Genomic DNA, 25,596 nt, shown 5'->3' on the forward strand with positions numbered 1-25,596 from the left:
CCCTGGTGAGAGGGTTCCTGCTCTCCCCACGTAGGGACTGTCCGAGGGTGGTCCAGCCGTCCTGGACACCAGGGAGCCCTGGTTCCCAGCAGGGCAAACACATAATGCCCATGCTCCCAACCCTCCTCCCTCCACCTGGGGAGCCTCTGCTCTAATCCTCCCCCCTGCAGTGACGGCAGACCCTGTTTCCAGCTTCCCTGCAGGCACTGCTGACAGCGCTGCCGGGCATCTCTGGCCAGAGCTGCTCATGGTGCTCAGCCAAGCAGCACCAGCAGGGTGGTCAGCACGACATGTCTTCCCCATCTTCCTTCCTCCTGTAGGAGTTTGGAGAAAACCGCCAGCCTGCCCAGATGATGGACATTCTCATGGTGGCCATTGAGGCCTTGACAGCAGAGGATATCTGTGACAGGCAGATGGGCAGCAGGGTCCTGGACACGGCCATGGGAGACCCGGCCTCCTGGATGACAGATGTAAGTGCCCTGTGGCTGGATTGTCCTGCCTGTGAGCCCTGTCAGGCCTTGTCCTTCCCTCCTTCCCTAAAGCAGCTCTCTCGGGCACCTGAAGCCATTTCAAGAGAGCGGAGAAGGACGGGGAGGGCAGCAGTTTCAGTGGCAGCTTGGGGAATGGCTGCAGCAGCACCAGGGGCTGCAGCATCCTCACCCGTCTCACATCCAGGTGCCAAAGCTCATGAGATACATCTACAAAAACATCGAGGGCGTCTCCACGGAGCCAGCCCGGCACAGCCTGCACTCACTCCTCCTCCTGCTGACGGAGCGGTGCTCCAGGGAAGTGGTGAGGAGCCTGTTGGAGATCTCTCCAACATGTGACAGGTATTGGCCCTGACAGCCCTGGGGGCTTGTTCCTTCTGGGGAGGAGGGCACAGGGATTCTCTGGCTGCCAGACCCACATCCCCGAGGAGCAGGGCTTCCATCCCACCACGTGTCCCAGCCCCACTGGGTCAGCCAGGCCTGCAGCAGCCCAAACTGGCCAATCTGGAGCCCAGCGCCACCACGCTCCTCCCTGCCCAAAGGGCAACACCACCTCAGGCCCGTCCTGCCTGCCCGGGCAGGGCCCCCAGGCACCCCAAGCAAAAATGGTGGGCAGGGCCAGGGCTGCAGCACCGCCCGGCTCTGGAGGACCTGGCTTGGACATGCTGCCCTGGCCGAGGCAGCCCCGCTGACGGGCGCTCTGGCTCTGCAGCGCTGCCCTGGCCATGTGGGAGGTGATGATCTCCATGCCTGGGACTTTGTGGAGCGTCCTGACCGAGCTGCGCAGCGTGCTCCAGGACCTGCAACTGCACAAGGTGTTCAGCTGTGCCATGGAGGACGCCTGCATCAGTCTCTTGGCTGTGAGTGTCCGCGCTCATCTTCAGGGCTGTGCCTGCCCCTGCGGGGAACCAGGCACAGCCCCCTCCCTGTCTGTCAGCTCCGAATGGCCAGCTCCCCCAGGACATACAGACACGGCCTCTCAGGGTCAGCATGGACCTGACCAGTACCACCAGACCCTGTGCCAGACGCCTGGGGCTGCCCCGTGCGGTTTCGGCCCTGGTGAAAACACACCACGTCTGCCCCTGCCCAGGCAGCACTGTGCTCACCCCCGCCTGCATTGCCCTGCCCGGCTCTGTCCCCTGGAAAGCTGGGGCAGGGACAGAGAAAGGGGCAGAAGCCAGAGACAGCCCAGTTGCTGGCCCTGGGGCAGAGGAACGGTCTCTGCACGGGCTGAGGGCCTTCAGCTCTGGGGAGAGGAGACACTTGCCACCGGCCTTGTCATGCCTCCTTCGTGCCAACACACTGGAGGGAGCCCCGCCGGCTCTGCTGTTCTCTCACTGCTGCCTTCACTTTAGCTGCTGCTGCGCACTGACTTTGGATCAGAGAAGTTTGCTGCCCTCTACAAACCCGAGAGTTTCCTGAGGAATCCGAGTTGGATGATGCTCTCGGTGGTGCTCGAGAGCCTCATCACGCTTTCAAAGGCACATATGATGGTGAGTGAGGCACAGTCAGCTGGAGCCATGTTGGCAGCTGGGGGCTGCAGCAGTGGGTAATGCGTTGGCTTGGCCTTGGTGGGAGTCTGAATGTGGAGTGATGGCTCCAGTCCCCCTCTCTGCTATGGAGGGGGCTGGTGGGCGCCTGGGGAGCCCTCCAGGCACAGAGGGTTTCCCATCCTTCCGCCCCTTCAGGCTTGTCAGAAAAGGGGGTGGCTGAGCAGGGGACACTGCTCTCCTGCCCCCCCTTCCCTGCTCCATGCTCTCCCCACATCCCCATCAGTGGCCGCTGCCTGTCAGGAGGCTGCTGCAGCGACTCCTGTGCCACCTGCTGGGAAGCTGAACGGGAGGCTGGTCCTCAGTGGCCAGAGCATTTTTGCCAGGGTGATCTTTCAGCGCTTCACAATAAGGAAACTGTGTTTCTTACAGGCAAGAAAAATACTGATCCTGCTGCCAGACATCATGGAGACCATGCAGGACACCAACAGTGATGTCAAGAGGAAGGCCCTGCTACTCTTCAGGAACACGATGGGTCACCTGGACCAGGAGGAGGCGAGCCCCATCGCTCTGCAGCTGGCGGAGAAGCTCCTGCCCCTCTTTGATGATGTAAGTCTGCCCTGGGAGCCCCAGCCCGAGCCCTACAGATGGGCACTCGGCAAAGACAGCTGCCCCTCAACCCAGCCCCGTGGGCAGCCCTCGGGCAGGGCTCCCCTCATGCTCCTCTTGCATGGCCTTTCAGGGCTCTGGGGCCATCCAGCCTCAGCTGTAGATCTGCCCCACGGCTCCTGTGCTCAGGATCCGACCCCTCACATCAGCCACGCTGACGCCCTTTGCTCACCGTGGGCTGGGAGTGCCTGTTGCTGAAGTTCCCCATCCTCCACCCTACCAGGAGTCCAGCCTGGTGCGGGAGTTCTCCATCAGCCTCTTCAGAGATGTGATGGACACTGTGGTGGGGAGAAACAAGAAGATGCTGAGGAAGACAGTGAAGAGGGTCCTGGTCCCACTGTTCCTCCGTATGAATGACCAGAGCAAGAGCGTGGCCAAGGTGCAGTGACCAGAGTTGTTGGGAAGGCTGTGCTGCAGCAGCAGCCCAAGGCCACCCCACACAAGTCCCTACAGGCTTCCCAACTGTTCCTGCATGTGTGGGAGGCCAGGGCTGTGAGTCCCCATCACTGCCCCCAGGTCTTTGATCCCCCAGCGCTGTCCCCCAGGGCTGTGCCCAAGAGACCCCCAGGTGTTTGGGCCGGAGACAACCCCAGCCCCTGAGGGCAGGATGGCCTCAGGACAAAGTCCTGCTCACCCAGTTCCCCCTGCCTTGGGCCAGCTAACTCGGGCTGTGCAGGGGGCTGCAGCACTTACAAGGGCTGCAGAGCCAGCTTGTTCAGGTGTCCTGCTGGGGGACGCCCGTGGGAGCTGCTGCTGGCTCCGTCCTGCCCCGGGGTCTCTGGGACTCCAGCCCTCACTGCCTGCAGCCGTGGGCCCTCAGCTCCTCTGCCCCTCAGGCTGCCCCCAGCCCCGGTGGAAGCTCAGCAGCTCTTGAGGATCTCTGTTCTGCTGGCCAGCAGCAGGCTACACCTGAGGTGGCAGCTGCCCCGTGTCCCTGCCCTGGGCACTGAACCCACTTCAGACTCCATTCCCTGATGCCTCTTCCCACAAGGGGCTGGGAACAGCTCATGCTGGGCCAAGAGGAGGGAAGGTGCCAGGTGTCTTCCCCCGGGGTGCGGTGCCATCTCCCAACCTCTGCTTCTCTGCAGGCCTCTAGGGACGCCCTGCTGGACTGTGCAGGGTTCCTGGGATGGAGGAACCTCAGCACCCTGGTCCAGACACATCAGATACACCGCATCGGAGAGTGTTTGGTAAGAATTGGACGAGGGCTGCCCCAGGTGCCCCGTGGGGAGGGCTGTGCAGCTGAGCCTCACCTGCCCTGTTCCAGCCCGGAGCCCACAGCCTGGAGCCACATCCTCCTTCCCTGCCTTCAAGCACAGACCCCCCAAGGGCTCTTCTCCAGGCCCCTCTCCCCTCCCTGCCCCCAGGTGCTAAACAAGACCCTGGCACATGTTGGCCCTGGCCGTGGGACAGAGGGCTCTCAGCACTGCCAGGCCCCCTCTGCCCTCTGCTCTCTCTGAACCTCAGCCCCACGGGGCTCCTGTCTGGGAGGGAAGAGGCCACTGGTAGGAGGGACTGGTCCGGGTGGCTGGGCAATGTCTGTACCAGACCCATGCCCTTGTGTTCTCACCAGCTCCAGCAGGACAAGAGCAGGCTGGAAGAACAGCTGTGTCAGAGCCTGCTGTATGTGAAGGACGCTCAGGCCACCGTGCGACTGGAGGCCGTCAGGTTCACCGGTGAGCCACAGCCCCCGGGGACCCTCTGCTGGCAGCCTGGCCCCCGTCTCCACCGCTGCACGGGCAGCGGCCTTGGGTCCTGTCCTGCCCGGGGCCAGCCCTGCCCAGGGGTGCAGGGTGTGCAGCCGAGCCGGCCGGGCCGGGGCCGTGCTGCCGGGAGCGTGCTGGGGAGCAGAGGCCTGACAGGAGCTCTGTGCACAGGGCTTGGCGCGCGGTACCTGAAGAACCGCAGCAATAAGGTGGAGAAGCTGAATGAAATCACCAAAGGTGAGTGGGGGCCGTGCTGTGCTGGTGGGCAGGGGACAGGGCCTGGGCAGGGCGCTGCCATGCCTGGTCCTCCTCCAGGAAAGCGCTTCAGGGGCAGAGGATGTGGCAGGGGCACCTGGCACGTCCCGGAGCAGCAGCTTCCAGCTGGCCTGTTGCTCTCATCTGCTCCTCCCGGCCAGGGGAAGAGACGAGTGGGGCTGGCACAGTTCGGAGGGGACTCCTGGGGGTCTCTGCAGGCAGTGGGGGCTCATCTCTGCTCTGCGTCCCTCTCTTGCAGTCCTCCTGCCCTTGATGGAAGACCCTGATACCTGCGTCAAGCACTTGGCATTTCAGACACTCTACAACCTACTGATAGAGTTCCCAAGACCAAAACAGAGATGGTGGTTGCTGAGCTGCTGGATCTGTGGGAGCCAAAGAGAATAAATTCTCTCTCAAAAATGACCATATTTGAATATCTTTTTTTCACTAAAGCTGGAAGACAAAGCCCAGTCCCATGGTGTCCTTCCCATGGGGACCACCCTGAGCGTTCCAAGCAGTGTCACTCCTGGCCTCTGCCGCTGCCCGCGGGACAACACAGCTGGACCCAGGGTGTCCTGGCAACAAAGCCCCAGTGACCCGCTGGTCCACATACTTCTGTATAACCTGTCCAAGGCCCTTTAGCTGGAGCCACACGTCCTGCCTTTCCCACATCGCAGAGCTCCAGCCTTGGGGATACATGAAGGTACTGAAAGAAAAGAGACAGGCAGTGTGTGTGGGGAGCAGGGCAGGGGATTGGAGAGGCTAGAGAATGGGAAAAGCTTTGCCTGGAGCAGTCCTAACTCATAAGTGTGCTTCCCTCCCATGGCAGTGCCTCATAAACAAAGGGTCGGATGTCCAACACAGCTTCATCACCCAGTTCCTCCTCCTGGCATTCACAGACACACGGGAGCTGCAGCTCTTGCACTTCTGGCTCTTCCTGGGCATCTACCTGGCTGCCCTCCTGGGCAACGGCTTCATCATCACCACCATAGCCTGTGACCAGCACCTCCACACCCCCATGTACTTCTTCCTCCTCAACCTCTCCCTCCTAGATGTTGGCTTCATCTCCATCAGTGTTCCCAATGCAATGGCCAATTCCCTCACTGACACCAGGGCCACCTCCTACTTGCGTTGCTATGCAAAGTTATTTCTGCTTCATTCTTGATCGTAACAGAGTATTTTCTCCTCGCCATCATGTCCTATGACCGCTATGTTGCCATCTGCAAACCCCTGCACTACGGGACCCTCCTGGGCAGCAGAGCTTGTGTGCACATGGCAGCAGCTGCCTGGGCCAGTGGGTTTCTCGTTGCTCTGCTGCACACGGCCAATACATTTTCACTGCCACTGTGCACGGGCAATGACCTGGAACAGCTGTTCTGTGAAATCCCCCAGATCCTCAAGCTCTCCTGCTTAAACTCCTACCTCAGGGAAGTCTGGCTTCCCTTGGTCAGTGCCTGTTTACAGTTTGGGTGTTTTGTGTTCATTGTGGTGTCCTATGTGCAGATCTTCAGGGCCGTGCTGAGGATCCCCTCTGAGCAGGGACGGCACAAAGCCTTTTCCACGTGCCTCCCTCACCTGGCCGTGGTCTCCCTGTTTGTTAGCACCCCTTTTTTTGCCTACCTGAGTCCCCCTTCCATGTCCTCTCAGTCCCTGGACCTGGTGGTGTCATTTCTGTACCTGGTGGTACCTCCAGCAGTGAACCCCCTCATCTACAGCATGAGGAACAGAGAGATCAAGGATTCCCTGAGGAAAGGATTTGAACACATACTATTTCAGCATCATTAAGGTACCCATACAACTTAGAAGACTTCCAGGGTATCTCAGGAAAAATCAGGACTATTTTTGGTTTTTTCTTTATTTTATATATTTGCCTTTATACCTATGATAACAAGAAGTGCCATGAAATAGTATTATTCATCCCACCTCTTGACACTGGTGAAACCCCAGTAGGCGGCTCAGCGTCACACAGCTCACTCCTCCAAAGTAGGATGGGGGAGAGAATTGGAACTCTAAAAGTGAGACAACTCAGGAGTTGAGACGAAGGCAATTTGATAGATAAATCTAAAGTTGTGTGCATAAACAAAGCAAAACAAGAACTGCATTTGCTCCTCCCTGTCAGCAGGTGGGTGTCCAGCCACCTCTAGCTAAGCTGGGCTCCAGCACACCTAGCAGTTACTTGGGAAGATAAGCACCATCACTCCAAGTGTCCTGCCCTCCCTTCTTCTGCTCCCAACTTTTACTGCTGAACATGACATCATATGGTGTGGAAGGTCCCTTTGGTCAGCTGTCCCAGCTGTGTCCCCTCCCAGCTCCTTGTGGACCCCCAGCCCACTTGCTGCTGTGGTGTGTGAGAAAAAGAAACGGCCTTGGCGCTGGGTAAGCTCTGCTCAACAGTGACTAAAACATGCGCGTGTTACTAACACTGTTCTCATCCCAAGGGCAATACATAGCGTCATACAAGCATGAAGAAATTGAACTCTATCCCAGATGAAACCAGCACATGTACATACAGAACCAGTCTTCTTGCATAAATAAAGAACCCTGAAGAAAACAATTTGTCTGAGCTCCCATCTCTTCCAATCTTCTCTGGAGCTGGGGATACAGAAAGGGTTAAGGACCCAAAATCCCAGCTGACACGTGGAGGAGCTGCCCATGGGACCCAGAGGCTGCATCCTGCTGACTCAGCAGGCGCTGCCCCTCTGCCGCCTGATTGTCATCACAGCTGCTGCTTCCCTGGAGCCACGGACATGGAGGACGTGGCCTCTTCAGTGCTGGCCTCTCCTCACTTCCACTGTCCTCTTGTGCTCTTGCATTTGTGCTGCCGCTAAGGTCTTGTGTACCTTGTGACAGTCCTGGTGTATCTACAGTGGCATCCCTGTGGCTGTGGACAGGAGCAGGCCATGGGAACCACTGTGTGAGATCTGGCCTCACTGCTGGCACCACCAAGAGCACAGGGGCTCCTCAGGGCGGGGTACCCTTCCAAAGCTGGTGTCAGGAATATGCCCGACAAGCTGCTCCCTCAAAGGGACTTTTGCTACCTTGGGATGCCTAATGGAGTCACAGCAACAAGCTCAGAGTGCCAGGATGATGTGTGAGGAACCAAAGGATGGGAAAAAAACTTCTCTTTGTGGTGACAAATGTCCATGCAGATAGCACCTGCCTTGGGTCCTATGGCAAATGCTATCCTGGAGAAGAACCACAAGCTGCCAAGTGATGTCAGATTTCCAGGAACAGCATATGAGTCCCAACAGGCAGTGACTGGCACCTCCTAAAATAAGTGACCATCCAAGAAGGAGCCTCCCAGACAAAAAGGTGAAATCAGGAGATCATGGGCTAATGAGAGGAGAGGCTGTGAGGAGCCAGCAGGCAAAGGAACATAAGACTGGAGAGTGTTTCAGGACACCCTCTGGGGAAGGCCCTGGCTGGATCTAGTGCAGCCCTGTCCTGCCCTTTGTGCCATTAGAGACACCCCACGGTCCTGCCCTTGGCTACTGAGCCAGCTGGGAAGATGCAAAGGGCTCAGCAGTGGCGATGCTCATCCAGCTGGGTCTGCTTCCCACCCCGAACAGCGTGGCCAGTGCAGAGACAACCCACAGCCCCAGGGCACTGAGGGGCACAGGCCGTCTGTGCTGGGGGCCTACTGGAACTGATACCAGCAGTCCTGGGTTTGCACTGGTCTCCATGCCCTCGTGCCATGTCCAGCTCCAGCCCTGGGGCTGTGGGTGGGGCTGAGACCCGTCTGTGCCCCCAGCAGCTGCTGAGCCCTTCAGAGGGGCTGGGGCTGTGGGCTGAGTGCCCAGAGCTCTGCAGCCCCTGCGCCGGGCACGGCCGTGGGCCAGCCCAGCCTGGGCTGCTCTGATGGGCTGGGCTGGAGAGAAAGCCGGGGCTGTGGGGAGAGCTGGGCAGGGGCTGGGCTGAGCTGGAAAGTGCTGGCAGAGGACACCCCAGTGCTGGCTGAGCTGTGTGACCATGCAGGGGGAGGACACACTCAGCGGGGTGAGCTGCAGAGCCAGGACACGCAGGGGCAGGAGAGAGGAGGCCGCTCTGTGCCCTCGGTGCAGGGACAGGCTGGGAAGGTGCCCAGGACATTGGTCTCTCCCGTTGCCATTTCCAGCACTGCGCCCCAGTTGCTGGGTCAGGTTTGCTCTCTGTCCGTCTCCTTCCTCAGGCGCTGGTGCTCCCTGGCACTGCTGCCATTCCGGGACTGTTTTCCCCTCTACCCACACACGGGAACTGTCCCTGCAGCTCCCAAAAGGCCTTTGAGAAAGGATCTCAGGGAAAAAAATAGTCTCTGAAAGTCCTTTCTTTCACGTAAAGACCCAGAGAGCAGGGCTCCTCGTTTACCCAGCAATTAGGTATGAAAAGAAAAGCAGACAGTGAATCAGTAAAGGATGAAAACATTAACACAATTTTAAAATGCCAGCATCACAACAAAATAAAGAAGACAGGTGGAGCCTGCAGTGAGTTACATTAAGACTGCCATGCAGCAGATAAGGGGCAGTTATTGCTTCAGAAAAACATCCAGTCATCAGTTTCCACATGGCGTCCTTGAGATAGGGGGAAATATGGAATTGGTGAAGCTGTGGGGGATAACTGTGTTGTGTTGCTTCAGAAAATATTTGACATGCATATAATAATAATAATAATAATAACAACAACAACAGCAACAACAACAATAAAAACGAAACAAGCAGGCAAACAAATAAACCCAACAACAAGAAAACAAAACAAGGGAAGGTGAATAACCATGAAAGAAAGAGGAAGACTGCCCCATCCATGGAGCTCTGCAGAAGGAGCGTGGAGCCGTACATCGTATGAGGCGATATAGTTGGCATCAGCACGTAGAGAAGACTTTTGTAGGGAAGACTTTGAAGGGAGCGGCCTGACTCCATGCAGCTGAAAACCTGAGAGCTGGCAGTGTGCTGAAGGGATGGGGAGAAGTGTCCTGGGCTGAACAGAAACCTGTGGATGACACAAGGTTGGAGAGATGTGCTTTGCAGAGACTGGCAGGAGTCCTTCCCAGGGATGAGCGGGACGAGCTTTGGACACACGGAAAAATAAAGCGGCTCTCAAGCGTGGTTTGGAATTAGCGCCACTGTCACTAATAGCAGAAAGAGGACCGAGCCGTAAGGGAACTCCTTGTTCTTCAGGAGAAAAACTGAAGCTTTTTCACGTCCTTACTTGTCAAAGAAGGTGTAATTCTTCAGTAGTTAGCCTCTGGCACCACAGAATCCCAGAATGTCAGGGGTTGGAAGGGACCTGGAAAGCGCATCCAGTGCAATCCCCCCATGGAGCAGGAACACCCAGATGAGGTTACACAGGAAGGTGTCCAGGCGGGTTGGAATGTCTGCACAGAAGGAGACTCTACAACCTCCCAAGACTCTACACTTGCCCTTGTTATATTTATTAAATTTTTCCCCGCCCTACTCTCCAGCCTGTCCAGGTCTCTGGATGGCAGCACAGCCTCTGGCGTGTCAGCCACTGCTCCCAGCTTGGTGTCATCAGCAAACTTGCTGACAGTCACTCTATTCCCTCGTCCAAATTGTTGATGAATATATTGAATAATACAGGCCCCAGCACTGACCCCTGAGGCACTGCACTAGATACAGGCCTCAACTGGACTTTGCCCCATTGACCACGACTCTCTGGCTTCTTCCCTTCAGCCAGTTCACAGTCCACCTCACTACCTGGTCATCCAGACCGCACTCCCTCAGTTTAGCTGTGAGGATGTTGTGTGAAATGCTTTATTTAAATCACGGTAGACCACATCCACCACTCTGCCATCATCCATCCTTCTTGTTATGTCCTCATAAAAGTCAATGAGTTTCGTCAAGCATGACTTACCTTTGGTGAAGCCATGTTGACTGCCCCTAATGACCCTCTTATCCCTGATATGACTTGAGATGGTACCAAGCATGAGTCGTTCCAGCAGTTTCCAGGGGATGGAGGTGAGGCTGACCGGTCTACAGTTGCCCGGGTCCTCCTTCTTGCCCTTTTTGAAGACTGCAGTGACATTTGCTTTCCTCCAGTCCTCAGGCACCTCTCCCGTTCCCAAGACTTGGCAAAGATGTTGGAGAGCGGTCCAGCAATGACCTCAGCCAGCTCCCTCAGCACCCGCGGGCGCATCCCATCCGGACCCATGGATTTATGGATGTCCAGATTGCCTAACTGCTCCCTAACCCAGCCCTCATCAACCCAGGCAAACTCCTCCATTGTCCTGCCTTCCTCTGGGGCCTCAGCAGTACAGGGCTCCCCAGGACAGCCTCCGGCAGAGCAGACAGAGACAAAGAAGCATTCAGTAACTCTGCCTTCTCTGTATCTTCTGTCACCAGGGCACCCGTCTCATTCATCAGTGGGCCTACATTGCCTCTGGTGTTAGTTTTATCTGCCACATATCTGAAAAAGGTCTTCCTGTTGTTCTTGACCCCTCTCACCAGGTTTAATTCTAGGGAGGCCTTAGCTTTCCTAGTTGCCTCCCTACACCCTCTGACAACAGCCTTATATTCTCCCCAAGTGGCCAGCCCCTCCTTCCATGATCTATAAACTCTCCTCTTCCATTTGAGCTTACCCAGCATCTCCTGTTTAACCACGCAGGTCTCCTGGTTTTGCTCTCAGGGCTATTCCTTTGTTTAAGTTATATTTAAATGACATTTAAAGATTACACCTCTTAGACAGAATTGCCTTTTTATGATGCCTGATCAATGTATTTTCTCCCTGGTTTTGGTAGGTGGCTGAGGGGTAGAATATGGTGGTTGTTTCTCTTTTAGGGTATCAGCCACCCCAGGGTGAGGCTGGGTGACATTTTGGTGAGATGAAAAACTCCAAAGGCGGGGATCACCAAGAGTCCCCGGGTGTCCTGCTGCAGGGCAGCACCACCCGCCTGCTCAGTTTTTCCTAATGCTCCGTTCAAAGCTCCCTGGAGGGTGTTGGTGGCTGCTGCCTCTGTCCCACCAGCCGCCACTGCAGAAGGGTTTGCCTCCCCCATCATCTCCCCAAGCAGGAGTCGCTGCTTTTCCAGTGCCCTGTGTCCCCTTCAGCAGACTGAAGAGGCCCAGTTGACTGAGCTGCTCCACAAAGCTCAAGTGCCCCTGACCCCACCATGACAGATGTTCCTCTGGACCTTCACCCGTGTCGTGGTTTAACCCGAGCTGGCAACACAACCGCGGCAGCTGATCACTCACCCCCAACCCCTTCCCCTCCCAATAGGGGAGAGAATCGAAAGTGAAGGGAGAAATTTGGACTGAGAGAAATGCAGTTTAATAAAATGACAAAATGCTGATAGACTTCTAGTAAATATACATAAACCCATCATAACTCCCACGCCCTTCTCCTCAGGACTGCTCAGCCGGTCACATCCCAGCCTGTCCCGGGACACCAGGTTTGCTCCGCCCCCAGCGCACACCTTGCGCCTTGGCCTTGTAAGACTTGCAGAGGCTTTTGTTGGCCAAATCCACCACGGTGTCCAGGTTCCCCTGCACTGAAACCACAGTGTGTGACCATTTAATGATTCTGGGGCGTGGCCGGAGCGCGATGACGTCACAACAAGCCCCGCCCCCGTCAGGCTCCGCCCCTGGCGTTGCCGGGACGCGCAGGCGCAGCTCAGTCCTGTTCTGGACGCGGAGCGGAGCGGACGGCGAAGGCGAGGGGAGGAGTCAGTGGGCCGAGCCGAGCGCGAGCGACCGCAGCGAAGGGCGGGACTTGAGGAGGAGGCGCGGGAAGCGTGTGTGGTGGTGGAGAGGGAGAGGCCGAGAGACCGGCGCGACCTCGAGGCGGTGGCACGTGCGGCGACACGCCATGGCGGGCACGGCGAAGCCGAGGGAGCTGCTGAAAGCGCGGCGGGACGCGGGCGAGGCCGGGGCGCTGGGCCGGCTGCTGAGCACCTCGGCCACGAAGGTGCTGCTGCACAAGATCGAGTTCCAGCCCGCCAGCCACGGCTTCTCCGGCCAGCCGGAGCTGCTGCGGGCCAAGTACCTGCTGCTCAACCCCCGCACCGAGCCCGCCAAGCACCCCCGCAGCGCTGAGGAGGGACAGCCGGGCAAGCAGGGTGGGTGCAGAGGGCCGGGGGGCTCTCCCTGCGCTGCGCAGCCCGCGGCTCACCCGCCTCTCTCTCCCCGCAGGCAGCGACCGGACCCCGGGGCGCCTCGGGGACGGCGTCCCTGCGCCCCAGAAGGGGCTGTTCCCTGCAGGGCGCCTCGCCATGCAGTGGCAGCGTGTCCAGCGCATCGGCGCCGGGCTGCTCAACCTGGGAAACACCTGTTTCCTCAACGCCACCCTGCAGTGCCTCACGTACACGCCACCGCTCGCCAACTACCTGCTGTCCAGGGAGCACAGCCGCACCTGTGAGTGGGGAGGGGAGCGCCCGCCTGTCCCGGGGCTGCGCTCAGCACCCTGCGCACGGCTCTGCCGGGGCTGTGCGGCTGCCGGGATGTGCCTTCTCTGCTAACTCCTGCCCGTTTCTCCGTGGAGAGGACATTCCTGCATACGGGAGCATCCACTTTTCCTGGCCGTAGCAGTGTTCCCAAGCTCTGCATCCTGCGTCTGAGAGGCTCTGTCTGTGCTGGACACAGCCAGGACTAAGATGGGTTTGTCCTCAACGTTCTGTCTTCTCCTCTCCCACTCCAGGTCACCAAAGCGGCTTCTGCATGATGTGCGTCATGCAGAACCACGTCACGCAGGCGTTCGCGAACAGCGGCAGCGTGATAAAGCCAGTGTCCTTTGTCCGAGACCTCAAGAGTAAGGATGGCTGCCCTCGCGTCCCCTCCTGTAGCCGTGCAGGAGGGCAGAGACTATTGCAGGAGCAGAACCTTTGAGATCAGGACAGGTCTTGGCAGAGGTTCTTCCGAGACGACTCACTGAGCCTGCCAGGGCCTTCACGGGCCTTGTGGGGCTTCCCCCACGGCCCACATGAGTCTGACGTCTGGTTTGGGCCGAGGGAGCTCAAACCCCGCAGTCGCTGCCCCGAGGGAGGGCGGGAGGACCTGCCTCTGTTGCAGCGCGTGCTGCGGCTGATCCCTCCCTCTCCTGCAGAGATCGCCCCGCACATCCGCTTCGGCAGGCAAGAGGACGCACACGAGTTCCTCCGTTTCACCATCGATGCCATGCAGAAGGCCTGCCTGCCCGACTGCACCGAGTATGTGGGGCCTCTGGTGGTGACAACTGCCGTTGTCTGCTGGTCCCCTGTGCCCACGGGAGGGGACTGTGGGGTGAACGTGTCCCCCGGGCTGGGCTCATGGAGGGAGGTGCTGACTCCAGGGTCTGGGGTGGATGGCCCAGCTCTCTGCCCCTCTGGGACACAGCCCTGGGCTGCTGTCTGCCTTCTCCTGACACCTCCACCCCAGCACAGCTGCGGTTCTGTCCCCAAATCCTGTGACTGGGCTGGGTTTGGATCCTGAGGACACAGTGCTGGCCCGTGGGGGTGGCTCTTGGGGCGGGCGCTGTGTGATCCGAGCTGCCGTCTCTAGGTTGGATCGCCAGACCCAAGCCACCACCCTGATCCACCAGATCTTTGGCGGTTCCCTGCGGTCCCGTGGTGAGTGCTGGCTGCCAGGGCCTGGGCCTGTGACTCTCAGGGCTGCTGTTTCCCCGAGAGCCTTGCAGTAACTTGGGAAAGTCACTAAGCATGTGCAAATTATGCAGAGCTGCAGCTGGTCAGTCTTTTGGTATCTGTGGGTCACGAAGCTGCTGGCTGTGGGTCCCCAGCTCATTGCCACCAGCAAAGGAACCCACGTTGCCAGCTGTCCAGCAACACTTGTTGTCCCAGCACGTACAGGCTGCGAATGCTGGTGCTGCCGTCCCAGAGCCCAAACGCGGAAAAGGGCAACACGGCAGCCGCCTGCGCTGTGCTGGGGGTGGTGGTGCCGTGTTGTGCCAGGGGGTGCTCACTGCTCGTTCTCTTGCAGTGAAGTGCTCGATGTGCAAAGCAGTCTCGGACACCTTTGACCCCTGTCTGGACCTGCCGGTGGAGATCACGGTACCGGGGCAGGGTCAGGTGGGGAGGAGCTCTGCTCTGCAGGGGATGTTCCTGCAGCTGCACCGCTACTGCTCGAGGCTGTTTAACCTGCCAGTGTCAGGCACGGTGCAGGCAAGAGGGAATCAGCTTCTGTTGTTGCGCTGCCTCCTCTGCCTGGCCCTGACCTCTCCTCTGTCCTGGCAGCAAGCCGCAAACGTAGAGCAGGCACTGGAGCTGTTTGTGAAGCCAGACCTGCTGGGCGGAGAGAACGCCTACCTGTGTGACAAGTGAGTGTGCGGGGCTGGGGCGGGAAGGGGCCGCGGGTGTGCTGGTGGGAAGCAGGAGGGCAGCTGCAGTACAGGAGGGCTTCTCTACCTGCTCCACCGCTAAACCGTGAGGTGCGTGGCTGTGAAGCCTGCGATGAAGCCTGTCACTCCTCATCTCCCCCCTCTTGAGACGGGGACCTGAGCCAGCAGACCTGGCCGTGAGCAGGTGCCCTGGAGCAGAACCCGCTCTCACCAGGGTCATTTCTGTGGGGTTTGTGGCTTGGCCAGGGCTGACAAGCACCTGGGTGGTGGAACAGCGTGAACAGCTCAATCTCTCCCTGTGCAGATGCAAGAAGAAAGTGTCGGCAACCAAACGCTTCACCATCCACCGAGCGCCCAAGGTTCTCACGCTTGCTCTGAAGCGTTTTGCCGACTTCACCGGAGGCAAGATCACAAAGGTGAGTGCTCAGCAATCCAGAGCGGGGCTGTGTCCTGTCCCGAGGCCCTGCTGCCCCGAGCAGGGTGGGAGGTGGTTCTGTGCGCTGGCGAGCTCTACCGCAGTCCTGCAGCCCTTCCCCAGCTGTGCGCTGCGGTGGGAGTTTGGCTCATCCCGGCATCTTCCTCACCGTGGGCTCTGCCTGGGGAGAGTGGGTTCCCCCTCCCTCGCGAGACGGGACTCGTAGGACAGCTGAGCTGCTCTTGCCATCTGCTGCGCAGGCTTCTGAGACATCCTCTCTCTGCAGGACGTGGGCTACCCTGAGCTCCTGAACATCCGCCCGTACATGTCCCAGACCAGCGGGGATCCGGTCATGTACGGGCTCTACGCGGTGCTGGTGCACTCGGGGTACAGCAGCCACGCAGGACACTACTACTGCTACGTGAAGGTGAGCCCAGGGCGCTCTCTTGGCACCTCTCTGTGCTGGGGGTCGGCAGGAGGGTGCTCAGCAGAGGTGTGTGGTGTGGAGCACTGGGGGGTACGGGCTGTGCTCCGTCACAGGAAGTGTGGAGTTCTGCTCTTGCAGAGACCCCTCACCTGCCCGGGGTCACCTGGGGGTTTTGGGGAGCGGAGCTCTGCTGACGGGCGCTGTTCCTGCTGCTTCTCAGGCCAGGAGCGTCCCTGGACACAGCCCAACCCCGTTCTCTCTCCCTCCGCAGGCCAGCGACGGGCAGTGGTACCAAATGAATGACAACGTGGTCCGCCCCAGTAACATCAAGGTGGTCCTTAACCAGCAGGCGTATGTGCTGTTCTACCTCAGGTGAGCGTGCCCTGTGTCCCCGGCCCCTCTGTCCCTGCTCAGCGTGTGGGACAGGGCTGGGGGCACATGCCTGGGTGTGGGAAGGAGCTTGGCCCAAGTAACCCCAGTGCCCACGTGTATGTGCTGGCTCGGGGGAGGGTGACAGAGAGAGCTCCAGCCCCTTGTTGTGGTTTTCCTGCAGATCAAGAGCTCCTCACCTCCTCGGAGCTTCTGGCTCCTGGTTCTCGTGCACAGCTATGATGAGTGTGTTGCAGTCGCTCCGACACTGGCAGTTAACACGTGCCCTTCTCTGTCTTCCTCAGGATCCCCAGCCCCGGGAAGAGCTCAGAGGGTCCCGTTTCCAAAGCTGCCTCCAGCCTGCCTGGCCGTGTCAAGTTGCCTTCTGGGTCACCATCACCCAAGCTGGCCCTGAAAGCCAAACGCGTGGCTGCGGCATTTCCCGGTGATGCAGCCCAGAGGCCCAAGAAGCCGCGCTCCTCGCAGCCGCCACCTGCACCCAGAGTGGCTCCAGGACTTTGCGGCCCCAGTCACACCAGTGGGGCCAAAGCGCAGGTTCCCCGGAAGCGCTGCTGGGAGCCCGGGCCCCTGCCCGCCTCCCCTGGGCTGCCGGAGCCCATCCCTGGCCAGGAGCCGTGGGGCAGCGGGGAGAACACCGGGACACCGGCAAGGGACCCTCGCAGCAGGGCTTCTGCCAGCCTGGTGCTGGCAAAGCTGAAAGCCTTCTTGTCGGCCAGGGCTGCTCCGCAGCCCAGCAGCACCATGTCACCACCACCGGCCAAGAAGCTGGCGCTTTCCGACACATAGGTGAGTCTGAGCTTCTGCCCAGAGACTTTAGTAGGTGCCTCGTGCCTCGGGAGCCGGGGCTTGTGTTGGGGAGTGCAGGAATGATGCTGGTACCTTGCTAAGCAGGAGGCGGGCGGGGAGAGCCCCTAAACCCCAGGGCTCTGCCCTCCCTCTGGGTCGGGGTGCGGGGCCAGGCCCCCGCTCTTGTTCCCCTCCCCGCAGAGGCTGGAGAATTGGCTGCTGCCTCCTTGCTCAGGACGGCGGGGTGGCTGCGCCAGTCCCTGGAGCGGGGCGGCCTTGCCAGCCTTGTCAGGGCAGCGTGTCCCCGGGGGCGATGGGAGCTGGTGACACCACAGCTGGAGGCTGCAGAGTCGCCTCCTCCCCAGGCAGCGGCTGCACCGGCTCTCTGGGCGCCGCTGTGCAGCCGGGGCTGGGGACGGCGCTGGGGGTTCTGTTCTTAAAGTTTCCTTCCTTTTTTCCTTTCTGCTTCTAAGGGAAAACCCTTCTGATTCTTCTACTCCCCCACTTCCCTCTCCCTGTCTGTGTCTTTTCTCCTCCCCTTTCTCTGGGCTCCTCTTTTTGTTTTCTCCTCTTAGCTCACAGCAACCTCTTTTATTTAGACACCAAGTTGTTCTTTATGTCAATAACTGCAGGGCGGCCCCCCAGGGAAGGAGAGCAGAGGGGACCACCGTGCACGTCCTCACCTGCTGCTGCCGGTTCCTGTGCCCGCCCCAGCCCCGCGCTGGGTCCCTGTGGGGCCGGGGCGCTGCCACCGCGACACCGGGCAAGAAACTGGAGCGTTCCCTCGGGAACCGGCTGGGCTGGCGGGACAGCGGGAGCGGCCAGAGGAGCCACAGGGAGGATCCGAGGCTGGAACAGCTCTGCTGGGAGGAACGGCTGAGAGAGAGTCCTCAGCACTCGGACAACTCCTGGGAGAGCTTTCCGTCAGATACCTCATGGTGAAGATTTCAAACATGATTTCATAAAAGAGGGGTTTTTCTTTCCGAGTTGTTTTCTATCATTTTTCAGTTTATACAAGAAGTGATAGCAGCATTCTACAATGGGTATTGATCCAGGGGGTCTCCTGGAGACATCTGGATGGGCAGGAGGACAGTCCTGTGAGGCTGGACATTATATGGATTACTTTGCCCCTCTCCCCTCCCCAATCCCAACTGTTCCCTCACTGGCCACCTGGGACTTGGCCTCATCAAGCTGGAGCACAAGTGTGATGGGAGCGGCTGAGGGACATGGGGGGTTCAGCTGGAGAACAGGAGCTGAGGGGAGACCTTCTGATCTCTGAACTGCCTGAAAGGAGCTTGGAGCCAGGGGAGGTCGGGCTCTGCTCCCCAGGAACAAGTGCCAGGAGCAGAGGAAACGGCCTCAAGTTGCGCCAGGGGAGGATGAGGTTGGATGTGGGGAACAATTTCTTCCCCAAAGGGCTGTGGGGCATTGGAACAGGCTGCCCGGGGCAGTGCTGGAGTCACCATCCCTGGAGGGTTGGACAGACCTGAGATGAGGGTCTCAGGACACGGGTCAGTGCCGGGGGTGGGGGAGCAGTTGGACTCCATGATCTTAGGGGTGTTTTTCAACCAAACCTTTGCATTGTAATAGTGCCTAAAGGTCACAGCCAGGGTTTCTATTGTCTTGTCCTGGTATTTTTGCAAATGGGTAGAAGTCTGTCTCAAAGCATGTAATGAAAACAAAACAAAAGAGCATGGGTAGAACGAACAATGGGAAGGAGGGAGGGCCAAGTATGAAGGTAAATCTCAGCAAGAGCAAGTATTTACACATCACTAGTGATAGGCAAAACTTGCAGGCTGTAAATCATTGACACTTTTTTTGTTAGTAATGGAAACATTTCCTGTGTCCCACAGGATCCTTGTGTCACTGTTGCGAACTGCAGATGCATTTTTGGCATCAAAACAAAGGTGCATCTCAAAGCTGGGTGGGTCAGTTTGAAATGGTTACCGGGTGTATATTGGTAGCATAGGAAAGAAAAAGCCTCGCAGTGATTTTTACCATTGGGAGCTTCTGGCAGGTGTTGATCTGCGAGAAGCAGCCTCGGCAGAGGTGAGAAGATTCTAAAAGACGGAAATAAGGAGAGTCAGAAGAGAGAAGATTCTGAGGGATCTTAAGAGTGAACATGAAATAACCGAATGCAAAAGCAAGTCTTAATGCTGCATTTTGACTGAGCTGGAGGGTAGAAGTCTGGGCTTTGGAAAGCTCAGAGTTTGCACAGGGTGGAAGGCAAGAGTCATAACAGCAAAAAGGGAGAAGGGCTGGAGCTGACTTCTGCTGGGAAAAGCATTTTTGCCTCCCCTAGAAAAACAGGTGGCTTCCAGAAACATGTTCAGTACCCATTTTCTCAATCTGGAGGTGTCCTGGTGGAGGAAGCCTTAGCACCGCACTGACACACGCAGGGCAGGCGAGGCAGAAGAAGATGCGCTGTCTGGGTTACCGGCTCAGGCCACTGAACAGCGGCACCGACTGTGATAGAGAAAGCAGCGACCGAGGGGAGCTGGAAGGGGCCTTGGCTGCAGGTAACCGTGCCCTGGGCTGAGAGGGGCTGGCGCTGCGTCTAATGAACGTGACTGAACATCTTCCCTGTCTGTGTGCTGATCTTATTCAATTGTGGTGTTTCACAAGGGAGAGAGAAAGAGAAAGGACATGAAAAGTAAATGTCGTGCTATTGGCATTTCAAAACTGCCTTTCTGTTGTTTTCAAACAGGCTCGGAATATCTCCTTTCGGAACCTGTGTCTTTGGAGATGTTGGAGGAGACAAAGGAGAAGGACACCCAAGAGGAAGACACGCGAGGAAGATGTGGAGTCCCTGCACAGCCTTCAGGAGAGTCTGAGGAACCAACCGAGGAAGACGTGGAGACTCCACAGAGCGTTCAAGAGGCAAGTCACTGGTGTACGGACCGTTCTGTGTGACTAGGGGACATTTTAGAGACGGAGGGGAAAAACAAACAGCTTATAAAGAACCCAAACCCCAGCCTCCCCAAACCAGGATTTTGTTGCAGTGTCCTCAAAAGAAATCCTTTCTAATTTAGCTATTGCTGTGCTTAAGGCTGTGGTAGTTAAAAGCCCTGAAATTTTAATTGTTCAAGCGGTGTGTTCAAGTGCGGATTGGACTAGATGATCTTCTGAGGTCCCTTCCAATCCCAAACATACTGTGTGATACTGTGTGTGATGACCAAACATTAGGCAGTTGCAGGGGACCAGTATATGTATTTCTAAAGTTAATTGTTACCTCATTGTCTACTATTCTCTTGTTCTTTGCTCCTCCCTGCAAATCCAAACAGCGCTGAAAAGAAAGCTGTGGAGGAGAAGTCTGGTTTAATGGTGCCCACTTGGTGCTGTAGCTGGGCTGTGAGAGGGTCTTAAAATCCTTGTAGGATTTGGTGAAATCAGGTAGAATGAAGGTGGCATGAAAGAAAAACAAGAGACCCATAGATAAGCTGAATTCTTGCAACAATGCAATTATTTCCCTTTTAACCCTATGAAGAGAAGAAGATAACATATTTTAGTCAGATTATTAAAGCCTGTATCTGCCTCAGCATACTCTAGATCACTTCAGTATTACACAGAAAACCTAAATGCACAGCCCAGCAGATCAGATCAGTTCACCTGTGACAACACAGCCCAGTCTTGGTTTTGTAGGTCAAAGCGATGTTCTTGCTTTCATGTGCTCCCTCCTGTTCACAGCTGCAAGTTCCAACAGTCTCTGCACCAGCAGAGCTCCTGAGAGAACTGGTACTAACCCTTGTGGATCAAAATGTTCCTGCAGCGGCTGTTAGTGCTGGGTTCAGGAGATCTGGACACTCTGGTTCAGTTCTTACCTCTTTCATTGGTGTGCACAGTAACTTGTGCACTCAGCTCCTCTCTGCTTTCATTTGAAGTCCAAAAAAACCCCAGGTAAGTCAAGGCAGCTAAAAAGAGCCCGGGAGGGCTCTGCTCCCTGAACACAATATTCCAGGTGTGGTCTTCCCAGGGCAGAGTAGAGAGGCAGGAGAACCTCTCTGACCTACTGACCACCCCACTTCTAATCCACCCCAGGTACCATTGACCACCACTCTCTGGCTTCTTCCCTTCAGCCAGTTCACTGTTGAGTGCACCAGGTTGGGAGTGCCTTGGTGATATCCTTGATCTGGGCTGCAGGTAGACTACAAGCTTCCCTTTGATGAGGGTCAACTCTGCATGTTGGGCGCTCTGTCCCTCTCAGAAGGGAATTACCTACTACAATTACCCTTCTTTCTTTCTTATCAGAGTCAGTCTTGAGGTGTGGGGTCAAGTGCCTCTTTCTATGTGGCCTTGTAGGTGGGCCTTGCACAACATCCTCACCTACCTCTTCTTCAAGTTCCAGGGCCTCAAACTTATTACGGAGGGGCACCTGAGGAAGCAAAGCAGTTAAGGAGTGGGGGTTGCCCGTGACGCTGAACTGGAACTTGCTTCCAACCCTCATAATCTCTTTGGTCCCCTACCTCAGCCCAACAGCGACAGGGCAGGGACTGTCTCTGTCAGACAGAGGGTCCATCACCTTTTGGAGGGTATCCCCCTGGGACCTTTCTGAGTGGTACATCAAGAAGTTACTCCACCAGTCAATCTCCTTTTCACACTCCCTGATGGACCTCGGTGTCTGGACCTTCTCCCTAAGATTTGCGATCATGCTGAGCAGATCTTGCACCAGCTCACACCTCACACATGTGGGATGCTGGCCATCCTCCCCAAGCAGCAGCAGGCTCTGGCAATCCCTGCAGCCAGAGACCTGAACAGCCACGGTTCGGGGCAAGGCCTCTGTCTGAGTTGCGACAGTCTTTTTGTGACAAGCTCTCTTTCTGGAGACCATGGTCAGCAGCGCTCTGGGACACTGGCAATAGGTGAGAGGGTCTACCAAGCAAGGAGTGACACCCTCCGCACCCTACTACATGAGCTAACACACCTGCTGCTGCAGCAAAGTGTGGGTGGTACTCACCCACTTGACAAGCTGGTTGCCCCCCTCCCAGTGCCTGCTGAGCAGTGACAGTCGCTACCCTCTCGGAGGCTTTTTCAAGGCGAGGGGTCGGGGTGTGATCGCCAACACCGTGGTAACACCACGCCACGTCAGCCACTCTTGCAAGGGCTGCCAGGGGCTTCCAGGTCACAAAATTGAGACCCGGGGAACCGCAAAACCCCCTGTACCTCAGGATCCGCTGAAACGACTCCAGCTGACCTGGCGCCAATCAGCTGACCCCGGGGACTGAGATTTAGATTGCATATTAGAAAAATATTCTTCTCAGAAAGGGTTGTCAGGCGTTGGAACAGGCTGCCCAGCGCAGTGGTAGAATCACCATCCCTGGAGGGGTTTAAAAGGCATTTAGACAAGGTTATTAGGGACATGGTTTAGTACCAGAGTTAGATTAGGTTATGGTTGCACTTGGTGATCCTGAGGGCCCCTTCGAACTGAAACGATCCTATAATTCTATGATTGTATGATTTATATCTGGTCTTCAGAACTTGTACACTTAATCAGATCAGTTTCAAAAGTGTGGTTGAAGAGGAAGGGATGTAAAGAGAAGAAGTGATAGAGGAATTCTCCAATTGATATCGATACAGAGTTCCTCCTAAAGAGGTGTGTATGGGAAGGAGAAGCCATCTCCTTGGGGTCCATCATTGTATGGACAGTCTTGTTCCTCACCTCCCCAGCCCAACTGTGTCTATTTGTATGTTTGGCTGTGTCAGTGGAAAATATACATCCATATGACACACATAAGGTTTAGAACCCTCCAAGAGCAGGTCTTAGACCTTGGGTCACCTCATCTCCCCAGTACCCCAGAGACAGACAAACAGACACACACACAGACAAACTCACTCACACACACACACAAATCAGTCAGGGAAGGGCTAATCTGGAGTTTGAAAATCATAGAATAACTTGAGTTGAAAAGGACCCGTAAAGATCATTGAATCCAAGTCTCTGCTCCTCACAGGACTACCTAAACTAAACCGTAAAACTAAGAGCATCTGCCAGATGCTCCTTGAACTCTGACAGATGTGGTGTCATGACCACTTCCCTGAGGAGCCGGTTCCAGTGACTGACCACCCTCTCAGTGAAGAACCTTTTCCTAATGTCCAATCTGAACTTCCCCCGATGCAGTTTCACTCCATTTACATGTCCTATCACAGGTCATCAGGAAGAAGAGATCAGCGCATCCCCCTCCACTGCCCCCCATGAGGAAGGTGCAGACTGCAATGACGTCCCTCCGGCCCCAGCCGTGTCCCATGCAGGGGCTGCTACAGCCCTGCTCTGGCTCTGCCAACCTCTGGGCAAGAAGGGAGGCCGGGCAGGGCTGGCTGTTCCCTTACACAGGCACCGAGTCCCACAGCAGGAAGAAGATGGACAGAGAGCAAACCTCACACGTGAACTTGGGGGAGTGGTCAGTGCTGTAAATGACAGCGGGAGAGACAAATGTCCTGGGAACCTTCCCAGTCTGGCTGGTGCTGGACATGGCACGAGGACATGGAGACCAGTGCAAACCCAGGACTGCTGGTGTCAGCTCCAGGAGATCCCCAGCACAGACGGCCTGTGCCCCTCAGTGCCAGCCCCTCTCCCCAGCCCAGAACAGGAGTGCTGCTCCAGCAGCAGAGCAGCCGGCCCCAAATGAGTGTCTGCAGAAGGGGGTTTCTCTTCCTCCTGGATTCCTCCCTGCATGCACAGCAATGCTCCCTTGCTCTTCTCCAGGGACGTCCCTTTCCCTGGGTGACTGTGTCCAGGCTGGGCTGGCCAGGCAGCCTTGGTTCCCACTCTGGGCTCTCCTCAGGGCCCTGAGCTGGCCCCGCTGCTCTGAAAAGACCATGAACTGCTCTTGTCCATGACCATGGCTCCAGGGAGCCCAATGCAAAAGTGGCAGAAAGGATCTGTCCAGTGAGGCGGTGAGGAGCAGCCCTGAGGTCCACAAGTGCCTGATCCTCCTCATGGCAGCTGGGCTCTTGGGTCCTTGACCCCTCCTGTGTGCCAGGACTGAACCCCCAGCTCCAGAGGACATGTACAAGATGAGACACAGACAAATAATTTCCTGCTGGTTTCTTTGCTGTGTTTACCTGCACTGGGAGCAATGCTCCATTTGTATATGAGGACTTTACACCACAAAACACTGGTAGAGGGCAATAAATAATATTCTTTCAGTGGGAATATGATTTGAAGTATATTAAACAAAAAGAAAACCAAGACATATATGTTAAAAAAAGCCTCCAAGCTTTCTCCTGAGGATGATAGACTGCTTATTGATACTGCAGTAGTCCTTGGTCAAATAATTTCCTCAGGGAATCCTTGATCTCTTTGTTCCTCATACTGTAAATGAGGGGGTTCACTGCTGGAGGCACCACCGAGTACAGAACGGACACCACCCGATCTAGGTTTGGGGAGAAGATGGAAGGGGGCTTCAGGTGAGCAAAAATACCAGTGCTGACAAACAGGGAGACCACGGCCAGGTGAGGGAGGCACGTGGAAAAGGCTTTGTGCCGTCCCTGCTCAGAGGGGATCCTCAGCACGGCCCTGAAGATCTGCACATAGGACACCACAATGAACACAAAACACCCAAAGACTAAACAGGAGCTAACAACAAGAAGCCACACTTCCCTGAGGTAGGAGTGTGAGCAGGAGAGCTTGAGGATATGAGGAATTTCGCAGAAGAACTGGTCCACAGCATTGCCCTTGCAGAGTGGCAGTGAAAATGTGTTGACCGTGTGTAGAAAAGTGTTGAGAAAGCCACTGGCCCAGGCAGCTGCTGCCATGTGCACACAAGCTCTGCTGCCCAGGAGGGTCCCGTAGTGCAGGGGTTTGCAGATGGCAACGTAGCGGTCATAGGCCATGATGGTGAGAAGGGAATACTCAACAGAGGTCAAGGAGAGAAAAAAAAAGAGCTGTGTAGCACATCCTCGATAGGAGATAGTCCTGGTGTCCCAAAGGGAATTGGCCATGGATTTGGGGACAATGGTGGAGATGGAGCCCAGGTCAAGGAGGGAGAGGTTGAGGAGGAAGAAGTACATGGGGGTGTGGAGGTGCTGGTCCCAGGCTATGGTGGTGATGATGAGGCCGTTGCCCAGGAGGGCAGCCAGGTAGATGCCCAGGAAGAGCCAGAAGTGCAAGAGCTGCAGCTCCCGTGTGTCTGTGAATGGCAAGAGGAGGAACTGGGTGATGGAGCTGCTGTTGGACATTGGCTGTTTCTCTGTTCAAAAAAGGAAACAACAACTTAATATTAGGACAGACTCCACGGAGCAAAACTACTCTCTTTTTCATTAACATCACCCCAACTGAAATGCGTTTCCTTTCTCTGGTCTGTGCTGGCTGAGTGTGCTGTGAGCAGCAGAACCTCTGCCCGTGTGCTGCCAAGCAGCCAGCTCTGCTCTGCTGCACTGGGGACACGGGAGCTGGGTTGTGGCAGCTCCAACGTTCACAAGCAGTGTCTGATTTTATGCATTGTTAATGGAAAAGTTCAGTATCTACACTCTTGACACTGAAAAGCACAGGAAGCAGAGCCATGTTTTAACATGTCTTTGTAAAGATTTTGTCTGTGCTTTTAATTTTTAACCATCACATCCTGTGACTGTGTTTTTGTAGGGCTCAAAATCTCCATCTTTATGAGGTAAAATGTGAAGAGTCTTGAGAGAGGACAGGCGAAAGGGTTCATCTCTCTGTGGCTCAGTGCAGAGTCAGGACAGCAGAAGAGTCCATCAGTCTTCTTGTCATCGCTCC

The 25,596-nt window shown here is 56.6% G+C and overlaps 2 protein-coding genes across 2 annotated transcripts; one reads left to right on the forward strand and one right to left on the reverse strand.

Moving 5' to 3' along the window:
* The first annotated feature begins 12,138 nt into the window (after positions 1-12,138).
* Positions 12,139-16,083, forward strand: LOC135579929 (ubiquitin carboxyl-terminal hydrolase 36-like). Its single transcript, XM_065069983.1, has 10 exons — positions 12,139-12,652; positions 12,726-12,947; positions 13,231-13,341; positions 13,636-13,738; positions 14,070-14,137; positions 14,508-14,578; positions 14,762-14,844; positions 15,170-15,281; positions 15,567-15,707; positions 15,979-16,083. The coding sequence occupies exons 1-10, from the start codon at positions 12,139-12,141 to the stop codon at positions 16,081-16,083; spliced, it is 1,530 nt and encodes a 509-aa protein (XP_064926055.1).
* A 7,845-nt stretch (positions 16,084-23,928) lies between these two features.
* On the reverse strand, positions 23,929-25,251 carry LOC106146066 (olfactory receptor 14I1). Its single transcript, XM_013371656.3, has one exon. The coding sequence runs from the start codon at positions 25,056-25,058 to the stop codon at positions 24,123-24,125; it is 936 nt and encodes a 311-aa protein (XP_013227110.3). The 5' UTR covers positions 25,059-25,251; the 3' UTR covers positions 23,929-24,122.
* Between the last annotated feature and the right edge of the window lie 345 nt (positions 25,252-25,596).

The sequence above is a fragment of the Columba livia genome, chromosome 7, assembly GCF_036013475.1.
Source record: "Columba livia isolate bColLiv1 breed racing homer chromosome 7, bColLiv1.pat.W.v2, whole genome shotgun sequence".
Classification (NCBI taxonomy): Eukaryota; Metazoa; Chordata; class Aves; order Columbiformes; family Columbidae; genus Columba; species Columba livia.